This window comes from Brassica napus, chromosome C4, assembly GCF_020379485.1.
Source record: "Brassica napus cultivar Da-Ae chromosome C4, Da-Ae, whole genome shotgun sequence".
Taxonomy (NCBI): Eukaryota; Viridiplantae; Streptophyta; class Magnoliopsida; order Brassicales; family Brassicaceae; genus Brassica; species Brassica napus.
The window spans coordinates 31,568,487-31,584,574 of record NC_063447.1 but is presented as its reverse complement, the minus strand read 5'-3'; the positions used below and the strand labels follow the sequence as shown (position 1 = coordinate 31,584,574).

General features: G+C 36.5%; 2 protein-coding genes across 4 annotated transcripts; both read right to left on the bottom strand.

The window, feature by feature from the left end:
* Positions 1 to 326: 326 nt before the first annotated feature.
* Positions 327 to 3,960, bottom strand: LOC106416818. The gene is made up of 8 exons (XM_048755767.1): positions 3,831 to 3,960; positions 3,662 to 3,760; positions 3,487 to 3,591; positions 2,963 to 3,046; positions 2,776 to 2,886; positions 2,356 to 2,694; positions 1,344 to 2,273; positions 327 to 1,249 (listed from the first exon to the last, which is right to left on the bottom strand). The coding sequence occupies exons 1-8, from the start codon at positions 3,958 to 3,960 to the stop codon at positions 327 to 329; spliced, it is 2,721 nt and encodes a 906-aa protein (XP_048611724.1).
* A 629-nt stretch (positions 3,961 to 4,589) lies between these two features.
* On the bottom strand, positions 4,590 to 8,020 carry LOC106418380. Of its 3 annotated transcripts, XM_048753706.1 has the most exons (13): positions 7,685 to 8,019; positions 7,364 to 7,588; positions 6,997 to 7,217; positions 6,631 to 6,904; positions 6,460 to 6,550; positions 6,266 to 6,390; positions 6,098 to 6,179; positions 5,884 to 6,001; positions 5,642 to 5,799; positions 5,396 to 5,510; positions 5,137 to 5,322; positions 4,964 to 5,066; positions 4,590 to 4,768 (listed from the first exon to the last, which is right to left on the bottom strand). In XM_048753706.1, exons 3-13 carry the CDS (start codon positions 7,144 to 7,146, stop codon positions 4,716 to 4,718), a joined length of 1,455 nt encoding a protein of 484 aa, XP_048609663.1. In that variant the 5' UTR covers positions 7,147 to 7,217; positions 7,364 to 7,588; positions 7,685 to 8,019; the 3' UTR covers positions 4,590 to 4,715. The 3 variants fall into 3 exon arrangements, with proteins under 3 accessions (XP_048609663.1, XP_013714528.1, XP_013714529.1); XM_013859074.3 differs by having other exon boundaries at positions 4,590 to 5,066; positions 7,685 to 8,020; XM_013859075.3 differs by having other exon boundaries at positions 4,590 to 5,066; positions 6,997 to 7,154.
* Between the last annotated feature and the right edge of the window lie 8,068 nt (positions 8,021 to 16,088).

The following is a 16,088-nucleotide window of genomic DNA, read 5'->3' as shown; positions in this document are numbered from 1 at the left end:
ATATAGGGCCTAAGAGCCACGAAATAAGATAAGCTTTTTCCCCCTTTTATTTGAGTTTATCTATTTGTTCTTTGTAGAACACTTCTTTGTTTCTTGGTGAGGTTATCTCTGAGTAAACAGCCTCTAATTCGTTGGACCTGTGCGTCATATCAGGCAACGTTTAGAAATCCTTCTTTTGGTGGACTTGTGAGTCATATCAAGCACCAACTGAAGTCTGGTAGTATCATTGGGCCATCCGCAACCCATTGTGTCACCGTTCAATCCATCAGTTCTCCCTTTTGGCGAGTTCATATCCCTTTAGTCCGGTCGAGTGATCCTTCCCTATTTTAGGGCGTATCACTTAGGAAATACAAATCTCCCGCTGATGGGTGGACGTAGACGACCCTGCCTATAGCACCGCCTTGCTTCCTAGGTGTCCATGTCTTTGAGTTTGAGTGGTATGTGAACATACTTGGGAACTGAATGTAAGTCAGATCTCTGCCTTCTTCATAGATCTGATTCGCTTCGAAGTATGCTGTCAGCATTGTCCTATCTGCGTCAGGCCTTGAGAGAACATCTTGTAAGTTCTTTTTTTCCTCATATACCAGTTTGTGCTTTCCAGGCAGGTGCAGCGGCAGCTTTACGACAGATGGTTTGTTGTGGTGGATGTGGAAGGAGAACAGCCTCCATGAGGCCTCACATGCTGAGATGTATCGGCAGTCTTGAAATCTGGTAATCTCATCAAGGTTTGGTTCCTGTTTACCAGCCTGCTCCAGCAAAATAGTTGCTCTATCCGCACCCTTCGTTATGTATTTGAAAAGATATTTAATAGCACTTGTTTTGCAACACCACTCAATATTGATGTGTGCCTGGTATTTCTTTAGCAGGGCGAGGTTATGAGGAACTACATGGCGATTATCCACTTTGATATCACCTTTAACTGCACAGGCTGATGCATCTGCTCGCCTTCGGTACACAACAAAACCAGATTTGTCTATCTTGGTATGGTCTGAGAAGGGTTTTGGATAGTTCTTAGTGCATTCCCCTCTTTCCATACACGGTGAGTTTGGTCGTAGACGACCACATGGACCGTGAATCATATGTCGCTCGACTAATGCAAATCCTTCTTCGTCAGTTTCTTTGTTTGGAAGTTCAGCGGATATATACCGGTCAATCATGGAAGTACTAACATCTCCTCTCAGTCCTTCAAACCATAGAAGAATATGGGCATGGGGTAGGCCTCGTTTTTGAAACTCAATTGTGTAGACAACTGCATTTTTAAAATGAATGGGAAAAATTAGGAGGCCTGTTTAGTAATAAGTGTTTAACATTATCATGAAAACGTTGGTTAAGTTATTTTGTACCTGCTGCTGGTTTGGGAAAAAACACACCCTCTTTGAAGTCTGCCATCATTTCGTCTAGCTTTATCTTAAACAACCTGCACTCAAGGTCTGGTCTACTATTCGCTGAGTCACCACCGTATGCTTGTAGGTGATTTTTCAGTTCAACCCAGTTGGGGTTTGCGGTGACGGTTATGAATAAGTTTGGGTTTCCATACCACCTGCAGATTGCCATAGCATCTTGGTACTTCTCTGACATATAGCGAGGACCAGCAGTGAATGACGAAGGTAAGATTATCCTTTTTCCCAACTGTCTAGCATCAGTATCGCCGATTTGGACAGCGTCACAGACATTAGTGTATAACTCAGCTCGTAGCTTTTTTTGGTTTAATCTGAGGAAGCGTAGCCTTTCTTGCTCAGTAGCTATGTAGGCATCAACAATATATTGGTGTAGTAATCTTCCTGACATGATTATTGTCATTCCTTCGGTTGGCCGAGTTTGGATCTGGTAAGCATAGAACTCTCTCATTGTCATACATTCTCTTTTGACTGTTGATGATTCAGTCGCGCGATAAGGGATATTTTCAGTATAGCCAGATTCCCCATATGGGAAGAGCAATGGATACTGCAGTGTCATGTAAAGTGGGTGCAAGTCGCTGATCCGTTGAAGGCCTGAGGATCTGTACTCTACCACCAGATCTTTACTTGATGGGTTCGCTGACTGATCACCAAATAATAGGCCACCTATCTCATCTGCACTTGGGAGATCATATTGCCTCCCACGTTGCTTCTGCTTCACAAAAGTGATCCTAAATTCTTCAGTGTTTGATGAGTTGACACGGTCGCGAGCATTCCTGAAGGTCTTTGCTAACTCGTTATGTTCATCCACCATATTTATCAACTGAACAATCGGGTATGGAAATTTCTGAAGAACCCCCTGTGATTGCCTTTTTCCTGTTTTGAACCTCATTTGCAGTGTCAACAATATATAACTGCAAAAACTGGGGTTCATTTCCATCCTCCGGGAGGAGTGAACCTATTCTATGGATGATCTGTCCATTGATTCGAAAGGTGAATGTTCCAGGAGTCCCTGTAACTGTCCGATCTATATTAGCACCCATAGATGTGAAAGCAAGCATCCCGTTCGCAATCCGGATTTGTAGCCGAAAACTTGGTGTTTCTAATAGCTCCTTAAGTGGGGAGGGTGGTTCCCGTACAGGTGGGAGTTTTACTCGTCCTTGCTGACAGCAGATACTGAATTTTCTTGGAGCTTTTTGTGTTTCATTCCCAACTGCCTCTGCATTCCATACTAATGCATTGCAGGATGGACAGGAGACTATATCATATTTACTGGCAATAGGTGCTTTGTTTTTCCCTGGAAAAAGAACACTCATGATTATAATTCAGCGGCCGTATAATTTATGCTTAAATTCGCACTGTAAGTAGGCTTTTGTACCTCGATGTCTCTGTCTTGTTCTTGACGGTCCGGCTGCTTCGCTTCGTGGATTGTGTTTCTTCAATTGCATTACTTTCACACGCAACGCTCTAGCCTTCTTGGCTCTAACTTCTGTGTCAAGAAAACAGACACATGTAAAGTTTAGAAAACAGTGTTTAGCCATTGTAAGTTTGAAACTCTGAAGTACCTTTATTTATCCTTGTTTGATCTTCTAGCTCTTCATTATGGATTGTTGGGTCTGTTATCTGGTTATCAGGTGGAGCATGGCGCACTGCAAACAGAGCAATTTTTTTTTGGTAGAGTACAACATGTTGGAAACTCGAGATTGGATTTTTTTTACTGCTGAACCTGAAGTCGTTGGTGTACCCTTGAGGCCGCTGTTATTGGTAATTTTCATAGGGCCTGCAGGTTAGGCCAAACAAAAGAACGTTAGGTATGATTGCAATGTTTTTATGAATCTGTAATGTAAATGTTAGTGTTTTATTGTAATATTTTAAATTCATGGTAGAAGCCTTTTGATAGAATGTAATTTTCATAATATGTCTTGCCTTCATGGGGGCATTTTAGACGCTTAGCTGCTCGTAGTTGTAGACGTTGGTCCCGTGATTCTTTTGCAAGGGTAACTGTTTTAGAGATATAATGTTACCATAACGTGAAGAAGATAGAAACAATAGACATAGTTGAAGTTAAATAATGAGGAATTCATTATACCTTTCTCTCTTACTGAACCTGGTTGATCACTGAATGTGGTATGATACTGTGGTGGAAGATTTATGGTGCCTAACCATGGCTTCCCTTGATCATCTCCTTTAGTGCCTGCCATTATTTCTTACATTGACATTTAGAAGTTACTAAGCATGGAACAATTGAAGTTTTGTTCAGGGACCTTCTTTCTTTTTCTTCTTTCCCTTTGTAGAGGATGTTGAGATTGACCCTGACGCCTCAGCTGTAGGCTTTCTTAAGTCAGATATATTTCCTTCAGTGCCTGCAGTGGTTTCTTACATTGCCAATTAGAAGGCAATAAGTATATAAAAATAAGAATCATGTTCAGGGACCTGTTTTCTTTTCCTCCTTTCCCTTTGTAGATGATGTTGAGATGGATCCAGAAGCCACATCTGTAGGATTACTTAACTCAGATTCACTTCCGTGTGCAAGACGGTTGGTCCGAGGAACCTTACTGACCATGACGTTGAGTGTATGTTGGTAAACTCTGTTTTTCCCTTCTGTGTGTGCTCAGAAATGAAACTGTATAGCTTATGGAGTAATCTCTTTAACTCCTAGGAATGAAGATGATTGTTTCGTGAGGGTCAAGGGACAATTAATGAGTCGAGGAGGCAAGGTACCAAACGTTTCCTTATTATTAGCTGCAAACTTCAAGGCCTTGCTAGGGAGTGTAACGGTAGACATTTAATGTTTTAAGATAATAGGTCTCATAAATATGGTCTCGCTTGTGTATTGAAATTTCATATTATGTGGTTGAATGATTTATGTTCAGACAGTTTTTGATTTAAATCAGACAAAAATAGAATAATTATGTAGTAGCAAACCCCGATATATTTCCACCAGAGCATGCACCATTATCTGAAAGTGATGATTGAGGAATGTATATTGTTTGATTAGCATATGAACATATTATGGCAAGTTTTATTAGCTGTATGAATACTTGATGCATGAGAATCGTTAAGTGGAACCATGACAAAACAGGGGAGCTCGAAGAAAAAACAGAGAGGGAATAAGCTGAGGAAGTTATGCTGAAAGATGAAAATGTTGTCGGTCTTCTGTTCTATGTCTATACATACACCAAGAAGATGGACTGAAGGAACTCAAAATAGTTTCATATGGACTAACATAATGCACATTTCAATTATATCCAGTGATTTTTGTTAATCCATGAGATATTGCTTGCGCAAGGGGATGATTTGACATTATTAAATACGAAACTATAAGACTTTTAAATCAGGAAACATTGATATGATACGACTATAAGTGAAACCAGATAACGTTAAAGTACCTTACAACCAAAAACAAAACCATTATTTGAAAAAAACGACAGCATGATAACTTTAAAATACTCTCATATTCATCTAATCGGAGCGGGCCTTCTTAGCAGTAGGCTCACTCATCTCGAGCTTACGATCCTTGGTTGTGCATTTATCCACCTGTTGGAGTTCACCCAATGCTGGCACACCAAGAGGCGATGTCTCCTTCTCATTGTTGTTGACTACTTCAGCTGAGGTGGAGCCAAGTGAGATGTCTCCCTGTGAGTTGGTGATAGACCCATCATCTCCTCCCTGTTGAAGTGAATTGAGTACCAAAAATGAGTATGCTCATTAGTTAACACACAAAATTCTAGATACTTACTTCACCATCAAAAACAGGAATGGGGGCCTCTCGACGATCAGTAAAGATTCTTGATATTGTGAATGTCTGATGCTTCGGACTGAAATTAAAGTCGGTCAACTTCAACTGAAAAGTGTAAGTATTCCCGACTAAATCAGTGATGACAGTTGGGACATCGCTAGCCTGCTGGTCATCAAAACTTCCACCCTGAAATTGGAGTATGTACGTGTCTCTTAAATTCAGACAACAGTTGAAGATGTTTGGAGTTATGTAACCATACCATGAGTTCCCCAACCGCAGAAGCGCTGAATTTGGTGATCTTGCTCATCTCCTCATCGAAAGCAACGAAGACAGCCTCCTCGGTTCCATCTGAGATGGACAACTCGACACGGTACCTGACACACATAACCGTTTAACATTCTAAGATCAAGAGCCTAAGTTCAATGGCTATGTTCGGGCAAAATATATTGGCTGTTTGATCAACCATATGTAACTGAAATAATTTGTTAATCCACCGGATGGCTACCTGAGTGAAGCGACAGCATTTGGATTAGCACACGCAGGGCATGTGAACGATGATTCCCCACGCAAGAGCTTTTTAGCGCACCTAGCGCAGCCAATGTAACACCACCCTTTCTCAGCTTGAACTCCCGTTAGTTTGCCGGTGCATAGGAAGTCTATTATCTATTCTCACCATTCACAACAACAAAATATCATTATATATCAAGCAAGTGATGTGCTAAGTTAATAAATAGAAAAGCATAACACCTGAGGTTCTCCTGTGATGACATATTCATTCAGCTCTGAAACGGTGAGAGTTTCAACTTTCTGCGCGTGAAGCATCTTTGTTGGGTTCTTTTCTGATCCTGAGCCATCAGTAGCCAATCTAATTCGTTTTACAACCATTAGTAAATTAGTTAATAAGTACTGTAAGTAATTACTGGAAGCAGAATGCAGAATATAATTGTTCGCTGTAACTAACTTCTCATAATAAGACAGGCCTGCAGATGTTTCCTTGTCAAAATAGATGCGAGTCCCAGACGTGCCATTTGCAAATAATCGGCCTGCAGGATGGAAATTCAACTGTTCATACATATAAACAACCTATAGTCCTCTCTGAGTTGTGTCTTGTTGGGAAAAGAACACAAACCTCCAACGATTTTAGGATTGACGCATGTGGCTACAACAACCCTTGGCTCGCCTCCAAAATTGGTGAATTTTTTATGAAAATCATATCCCAAGCCATCAAATAAACTTAGGCAGATAGAGAGATCCCTGCAAAATAGACAGTTGTTAACTGATAAACGATGTGCCAATATCTCAGTTCAGAGGTTTTGAAATTACCCTTCCATCTGGAGTGTTACCATTACGCGCTGGTTCCCTTGGAGATTGTCATTAAAAGTGCTTCTTATTGATGCTAACTCTCCAATAAGGTCTACAGATATAATTTAAACACAACGTTCATAGATTATAAGTCTATCTGGTAATGTGTGTGGTAAAATTCGAAAAAGAAACCTGGCAGGTGAGTGCCCGTATTAGCCAATGCTAATAGTTGCTGATGTGTGCGGAACCTAAACATTTCATCAGGTATAGGGTTAACTGAATCCGTCAACAGCTCAAAGGCAGTGTGATCGTTGAAACGGATAGCAAGAGGGAAGTCTGAGATCTTGAAGTTGTTGGGACTCCTTGTTACGTCGAACCCACTCATCGAATGGAGTGAACCTTCAGAGAACTGGTCTCCGTACTTCTTCAAACGGTGAGAGTTAATAGTGCCGTGGATAAGCGTAGACTAAATTGGAAGTGTAAGTTCATCAGAAGTTGTTCCAAACGTTTTTAAATAAACATAAATGATATATAGAGCAAAGGATTAACAGGTATAACCTTCTCGTCGACAAAGAGTAAATCGATCCACATTAGTTCTCCCCCTTTCTTCACATTACGGGCTTTCCAGGATCGGAGCAAACGCATCTCCACTTTGTTAGAGCACCGGCCGGCTTTCAAATCACTTAGAAGGATACGTGAGATGGCCATTGAAGAAGCTGAGGTTTAAATCAGAAGTTTTGAAGAAATTGTTGTGAGCGAAGATTAACATATCCTACATCCTGCATTATATATAGCCTAAGTTTAATACGTTACCATAGAAATATGTATAATGACATAAATTCAGAGGAGTGAAGAGAGTGTTTAATGGTGGTAATTGCGATCATTACAGCAGGTTTTGAATGGTGAATGAAGAAGCGTTACTAACCGTTGGCAACAGAGACTTGGAGAGGAAGAAGAGGGACACAGAATTAAATTGGGCTTTGAGAAATAACAAAAGCCCAACATCACACAGATGTGGTCTGGAGATAGGGTTCAAAGGCGTGGAGGCAGGGGAAGATATGGTGGAGGCTGATAAGCCGTGATACCCTAAATTTCAAGTCTCTTCAACTGTTACTCAGCCAAGCCTTGATTCTGGAGGCCGAATCTTGACCTAATCGGAGAAGCAAAAGAAGAAAAACAGTGAGATGAGAGAATCCGCGATCACAATCAAAGTAATTACCCATGAGTTAGAATCTCTATCTTCTACCTGATCGAATACAACCGTAATCGGAGAGACAAAGAAGAAGCATGCCTGAGATCCACATAAACCTCTCCATACCCAGGAATTAGAATCTCTACCTCCTCTCTGATTGAATACAAACCTAATCGGAGAAATGAAGAAGAAGCATGTCTGGCTGGAGATCCCCTTGATCTCCATGTCTCTCGTAAGTTTTTTTTGTGTCTGGCTCGACATCCTCTTAATCTCCCTCTCTCTCGTAATATTTGTTTTTTTTAATTCAGCAGGAGTTTTTTTTTTATGTCAGGCTCGACATCCCCTTAATCTCCATGTCTCTCGTAATATATGTTTTTTTAATTCATCACGGGCTTGTGAATATCTTTTGTATTGTATTGTTAAAATATATGTTTAACTCATCACGGTCTGTTGAAGTTTTTGTGAATATCTTTTGTATTGTTTTGTTAAAATATTTGTTTAACTTATCACGGTTTGTTGAAGTTTTTTTTTGGGACAGGTGTCAAAATTTCCCCCTGCCACTTGTCAGAAGAAGGGAAGAAGTCTTCTTTATATATAAAGATAACAATAAATAAGTATTTATGTAAGTATTAGGAATTTGGTAGTTAAGATAACTCATATATCACAACTTTTTTCATATGAGATCATGTGCCAAAATTATTAATATAATGTAATAAAATTTAATATTTTTTTTTTTGTCATCAACTTATACAGACTCATACAGACTCTGTAAACCAAATCGGAGTATATTGATCCATGTGAACGACAAAAGACGGTTGCTTCCTAGCACTGCGTGCTAGGCTGTCCGCCTTTGAATTTTGCGTTCGTGGTACATGAACGATCTCTGATTGGAGGAAACTTTCTTTCAGGACTTTAATATCTTCCAAATAACTTGCAAACGCTGGCCATTCTTCTGGTTCCGAAACCATCTTCACCAATTGTGAACAATCCGTAGCAAACGTGAACTGAAATTGACGTAAATTCCTCATACATTCCATTGCCCAGAGTAATGCTTCCATCTCTGCATGGAGAGGCGAAAGACTAGTCCAAACATTCCTTGCCCCCATCAACCCGAAAAACCCTTCTAAAGTACTGAACCAACCCTGTCCAGAAAAATTATCATTTTCCTTCCAAGAACCATTTGTGAAACACCATCGACCTTGAATCTCCGGTAAAGACATAACATCGGCTTGTGATACCGTTCTCTGTTCTTTTACTATATGCGCTTCCGCCCAAAGTGTTGATTTCTTTTCTGCCAATTTAAGCGTATCCCTAAGATCTATATCCAAATTGCTAAAACCTTTATTATTCCGTCCTTTCCAAATATACCATAGTATCCATGCAAACTGGTGATCCTCTAATTGCGGGAGAGCTCTCAAGAAAAGATGATCCATATTTGTATATAGAGAATTTGTTGGAAAAATAGCTGGATTTGATGGTATTTGTGAGAGAGCCCAGACCTGAATTGCTGGGGGACATTCAAAAAGCACATGGTTTATCGATTCCTCGTTAGCACCGCATTTTGCACAACATATATCACCAGTTAACCCTCGCGCTTGCAGGTTTTTCTTGACTGCGATACACCCTGTTACCAATTGCCAAAGGAAATTTTTAAAATTTGGTGGACACTGTATTTTCCAACAGAATGACTTCAATATATTTACTGTGGGTCCAAACATTACTGGTGATCTTTCCCGATCTGGGTAGACTCGCTCTACCTGATAACCTAATTTGACCGTATATTTCCCATTATTTGTGAAATGCCATCCAACTCTATCTACCATCTGAGTCTTGCTCAGTGGTATGCTTTCTATAAGTTTCACATCCTGTGGGTCCACGAAAGCCTGAAGTGCCTGTGAATTCCAAGTCCGCGTAGTAGGATCAATGAGAGAATCAACTGTGAGATCTGGATAGTGGTTGTGTTAGTTTTTATTGGCTGGTCTCGGGCGAGTGGTTGGGAGCCATGCATCATTCCATACAGAGATAGATGATCCTGATCCTACCCGTTTGATTAGTCCTTTGCTTACCAGAGATCTAGCAGATGTGATACTCCGCCATCCATATGACGGAGAGTAGGAACGAATCGGTTCCAGAGGTGAGGCATTCCTGTAGTACCGACCTTTGAAAACTCGAGAAAATAAATTATTCGGCTTTTCAATCAATCTCCATAACTGTTTACCAAGCATCGTCGTGTTGAAATCAGTGATGTCTTTAAATCCCAATCCGCCTTCCTCTTTGCTAACACATACTTTGTCCCATGATTTCCAATGCAAACCTCTTGTACTACCCCCTGGACTCCACCAGAATTGTGCAACCGCACTTGTCAATTTCTTTGCGGTTGCCTTGGGTAATCGATAAACCGACATCACATGATTTGGTAATACCGTGACCACTGATTTAATAATCACTTACTTTCCTCCTTTCGTGAAAAACTTAAAAGTCCACCCATTGACCCTTTTATTTAACCTATCTTGCACAAAGCTGAAAACTTGAATCTTTGAACCCAAAGATTTTCTGGTAATCCTAAATAAGTTCCCATTCCTCCAATATTTTGGATGCCCAAAATATCTCTCAATTCCTGTCTGGTTGATTCCTCAATCTTATGCCCAAATTGAATCGAAGATTTATCAAAATTAATGAGTTGACCTGATACCATCTCATATTCCTTTAAGATCTTGAGAATAGTTTGACATTCATCCCTTTGAGCTTTACAAAAGAACAGACTATCATCCGCAAAAAGCAGATGAGAAATCGATGGACATGCTCTGGCTACCTTCATGCCCGTAAGTTCTTGCCCATGCTCCGCCTTTTTAATATTTGCAATCAATGCCTCAGTGCACAATATAAATAAATAAGGTGATAGAGGATCTCCTTGCCGTAATCCCCTATGGGGAATAATTAAACCTCGTGGTTGACCATTTAGTAGAACCCGATATTGGACCGATGATATACACTCCATCATTAACTTAATCCAATGAAGATCAAAACCCATCTTTACTAGTAAAGCCTTAATAAAATCTCATTCCACCCTATCGTACGCTTTACTCATATCTGTTTTAATTACCATATACTTTCCTTGACATGCCTTATTAGTCCGTAATCCATTGAACATCTCCTGAGCTATAAGAATATTATCAGTTATCAACCTCCCAACCACAAATGCTGACTGTGTTTCTGAAATGAGAGACGGAAGACATAACTTCAACCGCTGACATAGTACCTTCGAAATAATTTTATACCCCACATTACATAGGCTAATTGGCCTCAACTCCGTCATCCTTGTTGGTCTCTCCGTTTTTGGAATCATACAAATATTAGTAATATTTAACCTTGAATCCATTACTCCAGAAACCAAAAAATTGTTCACAATTTCAACCATCATTCTTAATGATATGCCAGGAATGTTGAAAAAAAAGAGCTGTCATGCCATCCGGACTTGGTGCCTTTTCCGGATGCATCATAAACAAAGCCTCTTTAACCTCGTTCTCGGTCGCTAACCTTAACAAACGTTGGTTCATCTAGGGAGTGATCCCTGCTGGTACCTCTGTAAGAAAGCTTTCAAAACCTGTAGGTGTAGTTGTAAATAATTCTTCGAAATACTCTACAGCCACTTTTTCCACCCCATTATCCTCCGTAATCCAGTTCCCCACAGCATCATATAATCCTACTATTCTATTACGAACTCGTTGTTTCTTAGTCAAAGCATGATAGAATTTTGTATTAAGATCCCTAGAAGAATACAACATATTCCTACTTTTCTGATGCCAATAATCTTCTTCATCTTTATATGCCTCTTGGAGCTTCCTAGATACCTCCATAATATCCTCCTGAGGTCTAGTATCATCTGTTTGTACCTTCTCAAGAGCTTTATGCAGATCACTAATCTTTTCATTTCCATAAGGTAGGCTATTTTTCCGCCATTTTGCAATTTCGTGTCGACAATTGCTTATTTTTGCCACTATGTCATCCTCTCTCCCTGCACAATGATCTGACCAGCCCAATGAAATGGATTCCATAAGGCCCTCTTCTCCAACCCACTTCTTATCATAACGAAATTGCCCCTTCCTTCGGGACACTTTATCCTCTAAATACGCCACCACCGGCCGGTGATCAGATGCCACCATTCCTAAATATTATGTATAAGAACATGGGAATAAAGTATGCCACTCCTTATTTGCAAGGGCCCTATACCAGCATTCCTAAAAATTTAATGTTTTTCTTCCATTATTAGCCAATCAAAATTTTTATCAAATTTTATCAACATATTAAGTCTATCAAAATTATTACAAATTTTAAATATATGCGAAACTTATTTACCATAAATAGTATTTAAATTATATTATCCCACGATATTGTAGGAAGTCATCTAGTATTATATAAATCTCAACTGTAGGAGTTAATCCAATCCTCTAGCGTTGGTTAAAAGTAGGCCTGAGACTTTTATCCGAAATACAGATTCGATCCGAGATTCTATCCGGATTCGATCCGACATTCGATCCGGATCCGATCCGAAAATCCGGATATCCGGAAGGGCCAAATCCGGATCCGGATAGTAAAATGTTGGATCCGTCAAAGCCGGATCCGGATCCGGATATCTTAATTTTTAAGTCCCGATATCCGGATCTGTAAGTTTTATTAATAAATATTTAAAAAATAGTAATATTTATATATAAAAATTATTTTTTTAATATATTTTCATTTTTATAATAGTATACATAAATTTTATGCAATTTTTGTAATATTATACATAGAAATAATTAAATACATTATATATATATATTTTAAATTATTGTTAATATTTTATATATATATTAATAATATTAATATTATTATTTTTTTTTTAAGGATCCAAATCCGGATCCGGATATCCGCCAGATATTACAATTTTTAGAAGGATATCTGACACCCGGATATCCGAGAACCCCGGATCCGGATAAAGATAGTAAAATTATGGATCTACCGGATAAGGATCCGAATCCGGATACCTTAAAATTGTCCGGATACCCGATCCGTCCCAGGCCTAGTTAAAAGAATCTGGAAAGAAAGTTAGAAAATGTTTCACGATACTGAAGTACTCTGACGTTGGAGAACAAGAGAACTAAGAGCATGGTTAATATAGGGGGGGGGGGGGGGTTTAGGGTGTAGTTATTAGCGGAATATAAGAAACTGTCTCTTAACTTTTAACTAAAAAACTAAGAACCGGCTCTTAAAAGTTAAAAGTCAAAAGAAGGTTTCTTAGAGCATGATTAACCCGGGTTTTTAATTCTGGGTTCTTAACTCATGATTTGACACTTTTTTTGTTTTTTGTTTTTTTTACACTTTCGGCTAAGAACCGGCTCTTATATCTCTTATTTAAGAGACAGTTCTTAGCTTTTTTTAGTTAAAAGTTAAGAAACAGTTCTTATCCAAAACTAATAACCCCACCCTAAGAGCCCGGATTAATCATGGTCAAACTGATGACCGTACTTGATAGTTACACAAATGACAAGACAATTTTAGAAACCCTAAAGTTTTAACTTTCAAAATATGACAATGCTATTTATTTTAATAATTGATGAGGTTAAGTTTAGGTAAATTGACATCTTGAGAAGACTATTAGTTGTACTTTTTGACTCATCCATTTTAAGTGTACACTTTCTTGTAAGAAATGCATAAGTATCCTAACAAGTACATATCTCCTATATATTAATAGAGAAACATTTAAAAAGTTATAACATATAATTTGTACTAATTAAAAAAATACCATGCTGAGTTGTCACGTAATTGGAACGCTAATTTTGCTTATAAGGCGGCTTGAGAATTAATTGAATATTTTGTTATTCCAAAGTTAAATTGCTAGATAATGTTTTATTATATAGTATGTTCATTATGGACCATTCATTTATCAAATTAAAATTAGTATATATTCTTTTCTTAAATAAAACCTACGGAATTACCTAATGCGATTAAGATATATATTACAATTAATGATTTTAAATAATAAATATTTGCTAATAATCTGTATACTTTATATCATTTTTGTTTAATTATTTACTGTTAAAATAAATTACAAAATTATATTAATCAAATAATAAAATTTTAGATTTTTTTTAATATGTTGTATTTTGAATTTTTCAAAACGAGTATAAATTACTAAAACTGTTAAAAGTCTCACATAAACTTTTGTGATCAAAGTTTAATTTTTTTTCTACAATAAGATACAATGATTATAATATTATATGAATAAATAATTTTATTTTAATAGGTGTATATGTTAATATATATATATATATATATATATATATATATATATATATATATATATATAAATAAATATATATTTGATCTCGTTTAAAATTATACATAATATGAAAATACATACTTATATTTTGATATCTACGTTGAACATATATTGAAAAGTTAATATTATAATTTTGAAATCTTCATTATTTTTTTAATGATTATAAATTATTGAAACCACTAAACATTCCACATTAAAAAAAAAAAGCAGTGGTGTACAATTTTGTTACACAAATATGCAAATAATCATAAAATCATATGAGTAGAAACATCATTTAATAAATATCCATATTAAGAGAATACTATATATCTATGTTAATATTTTTTAAATTTAATTATATATCATATACGATAGCTGACAAAAAAAAAAAATATATATATATATATATATATATATATATATATATCATATACTATAGATAAGAATGATTGTTTTGATTTATTTACCATAAAATGATTGCGAATAAACAATAGCAGTCGTTTGATTTATACGCGCACACCAATTTATTACATAATAGTAACTGATTTCTTACTTATTTAATATATAATTATTATTTTATTATTTCATAATATGTAGAAAAACATAAAATAAATAATAAATATAAAATATTTATTCTGCACAAGGCGCAGATCTTAACCTAAGTATGTATCTCTTTAATAATTTTAAATTTTAAATATTTTATAAATCTCAGGCCAAAACAAAATAACGAAACGAGAATAAACTCAAAAAGCAATATTTATATCGAACAATAACTAAAATAAAAAAGCGATACAAAAATGAAAAAAATATTGGAGATAGATAGGATTGGCACGTGAACGTAAACTTCTCGTAACCATAATTTACTTTTAAATTGCTAAATCATGATATAAAATCGAGCTGACATAGTTTCATTGTAACCAAATAGTTGGTCTGAGATTCTTCGGCCTAAACGTTAAGTTCTTATGCGATAAGTGATTTAAAAAAAAAGTTTTTTAAAAATTGTTTAAGGGCCAAAATATTAATTCGATCAAGAATATAAATTTTATTTTTTTATACCATATTTTTTAAATAATTTCATATAAATTCAACTTGCGCAAGGCGCATGCCTTATCCTAGTGTATATATATATACAGAAAGAAGCTATGACGTGGAACGAGCACACCACATTTCACCACAAACCCAAAAACATATATTTTTTTTCTCGTATGAAAATTATATTAAACGAGTAGAATGCATTCACACGAAAACATCTTAAATAGAGTTCTTTTTTTTTTAATTTCAATTTTCAGTAGGGAAGACAAAAGTGAAGGTATCATTTTGAAGCGATAAAGAGTTAAAAGTTTCCAAGTGGAACAAAATATATATTATATATAAGCAAAATGATGGAAAAATTGCCAAATATGACTCACAACTTGCTTTCAAACACAAAAGTAAACCCAAACTTGAATCAAATGCAAAAGTAACCTAAAAGGCTATTGAAATTACAACCAACCCCTTGTGAACAAACAAAAAAACTGATTTTTTTTTACGCTTCTAACCTCCGTAAGTCGTCTGCCCCAGACGACTTACTGGAAAGTCGTCTGGACTAGCTTTACTTAGAAATAATTTAAAATTTTTGTAAAAAATATTTTGATAAGTGAAAAATTGAAATCATGTAATTAACATATGTTTTAAGAGATATAAATTAAGATATAACAAAAGTTAATTGTTTTCAACATAGATGAGTGAAAATAGTGAGTCATGATATTCTTTGGTTTAGGTTTTGCCAACATATGTTGTAGTATTGAATGTGTTCTTAGGGTTAGATTTTGGAATGCATAAATGTTTTTTTGAAAACTTTAAAATTTACCTAAGTGTGTTTATTTCTGTGTATAGTAAACACTATTTAAGTATAACTACGAGTTTATAATGTGGTTAGTTAGTTAATTTAGTCAATTTAGTTTAGGGGTTAAATTTAGGGTCCGGGACGACTTACTAGTAAGTCGTCTGATGTACAGTATTCAACAGACGACTTACTAGTAAGTTGTCCAAACCGGACCAAACCTTTAATTTTACAATGTACTTTAAAACCTAACCGAATTATTTACCGGCCATATATAAGGTGTTTTTTTTTCACTGTTTATCGAAAATCAGAAAACCCTAAAGCCGTTTCTCTCAAAG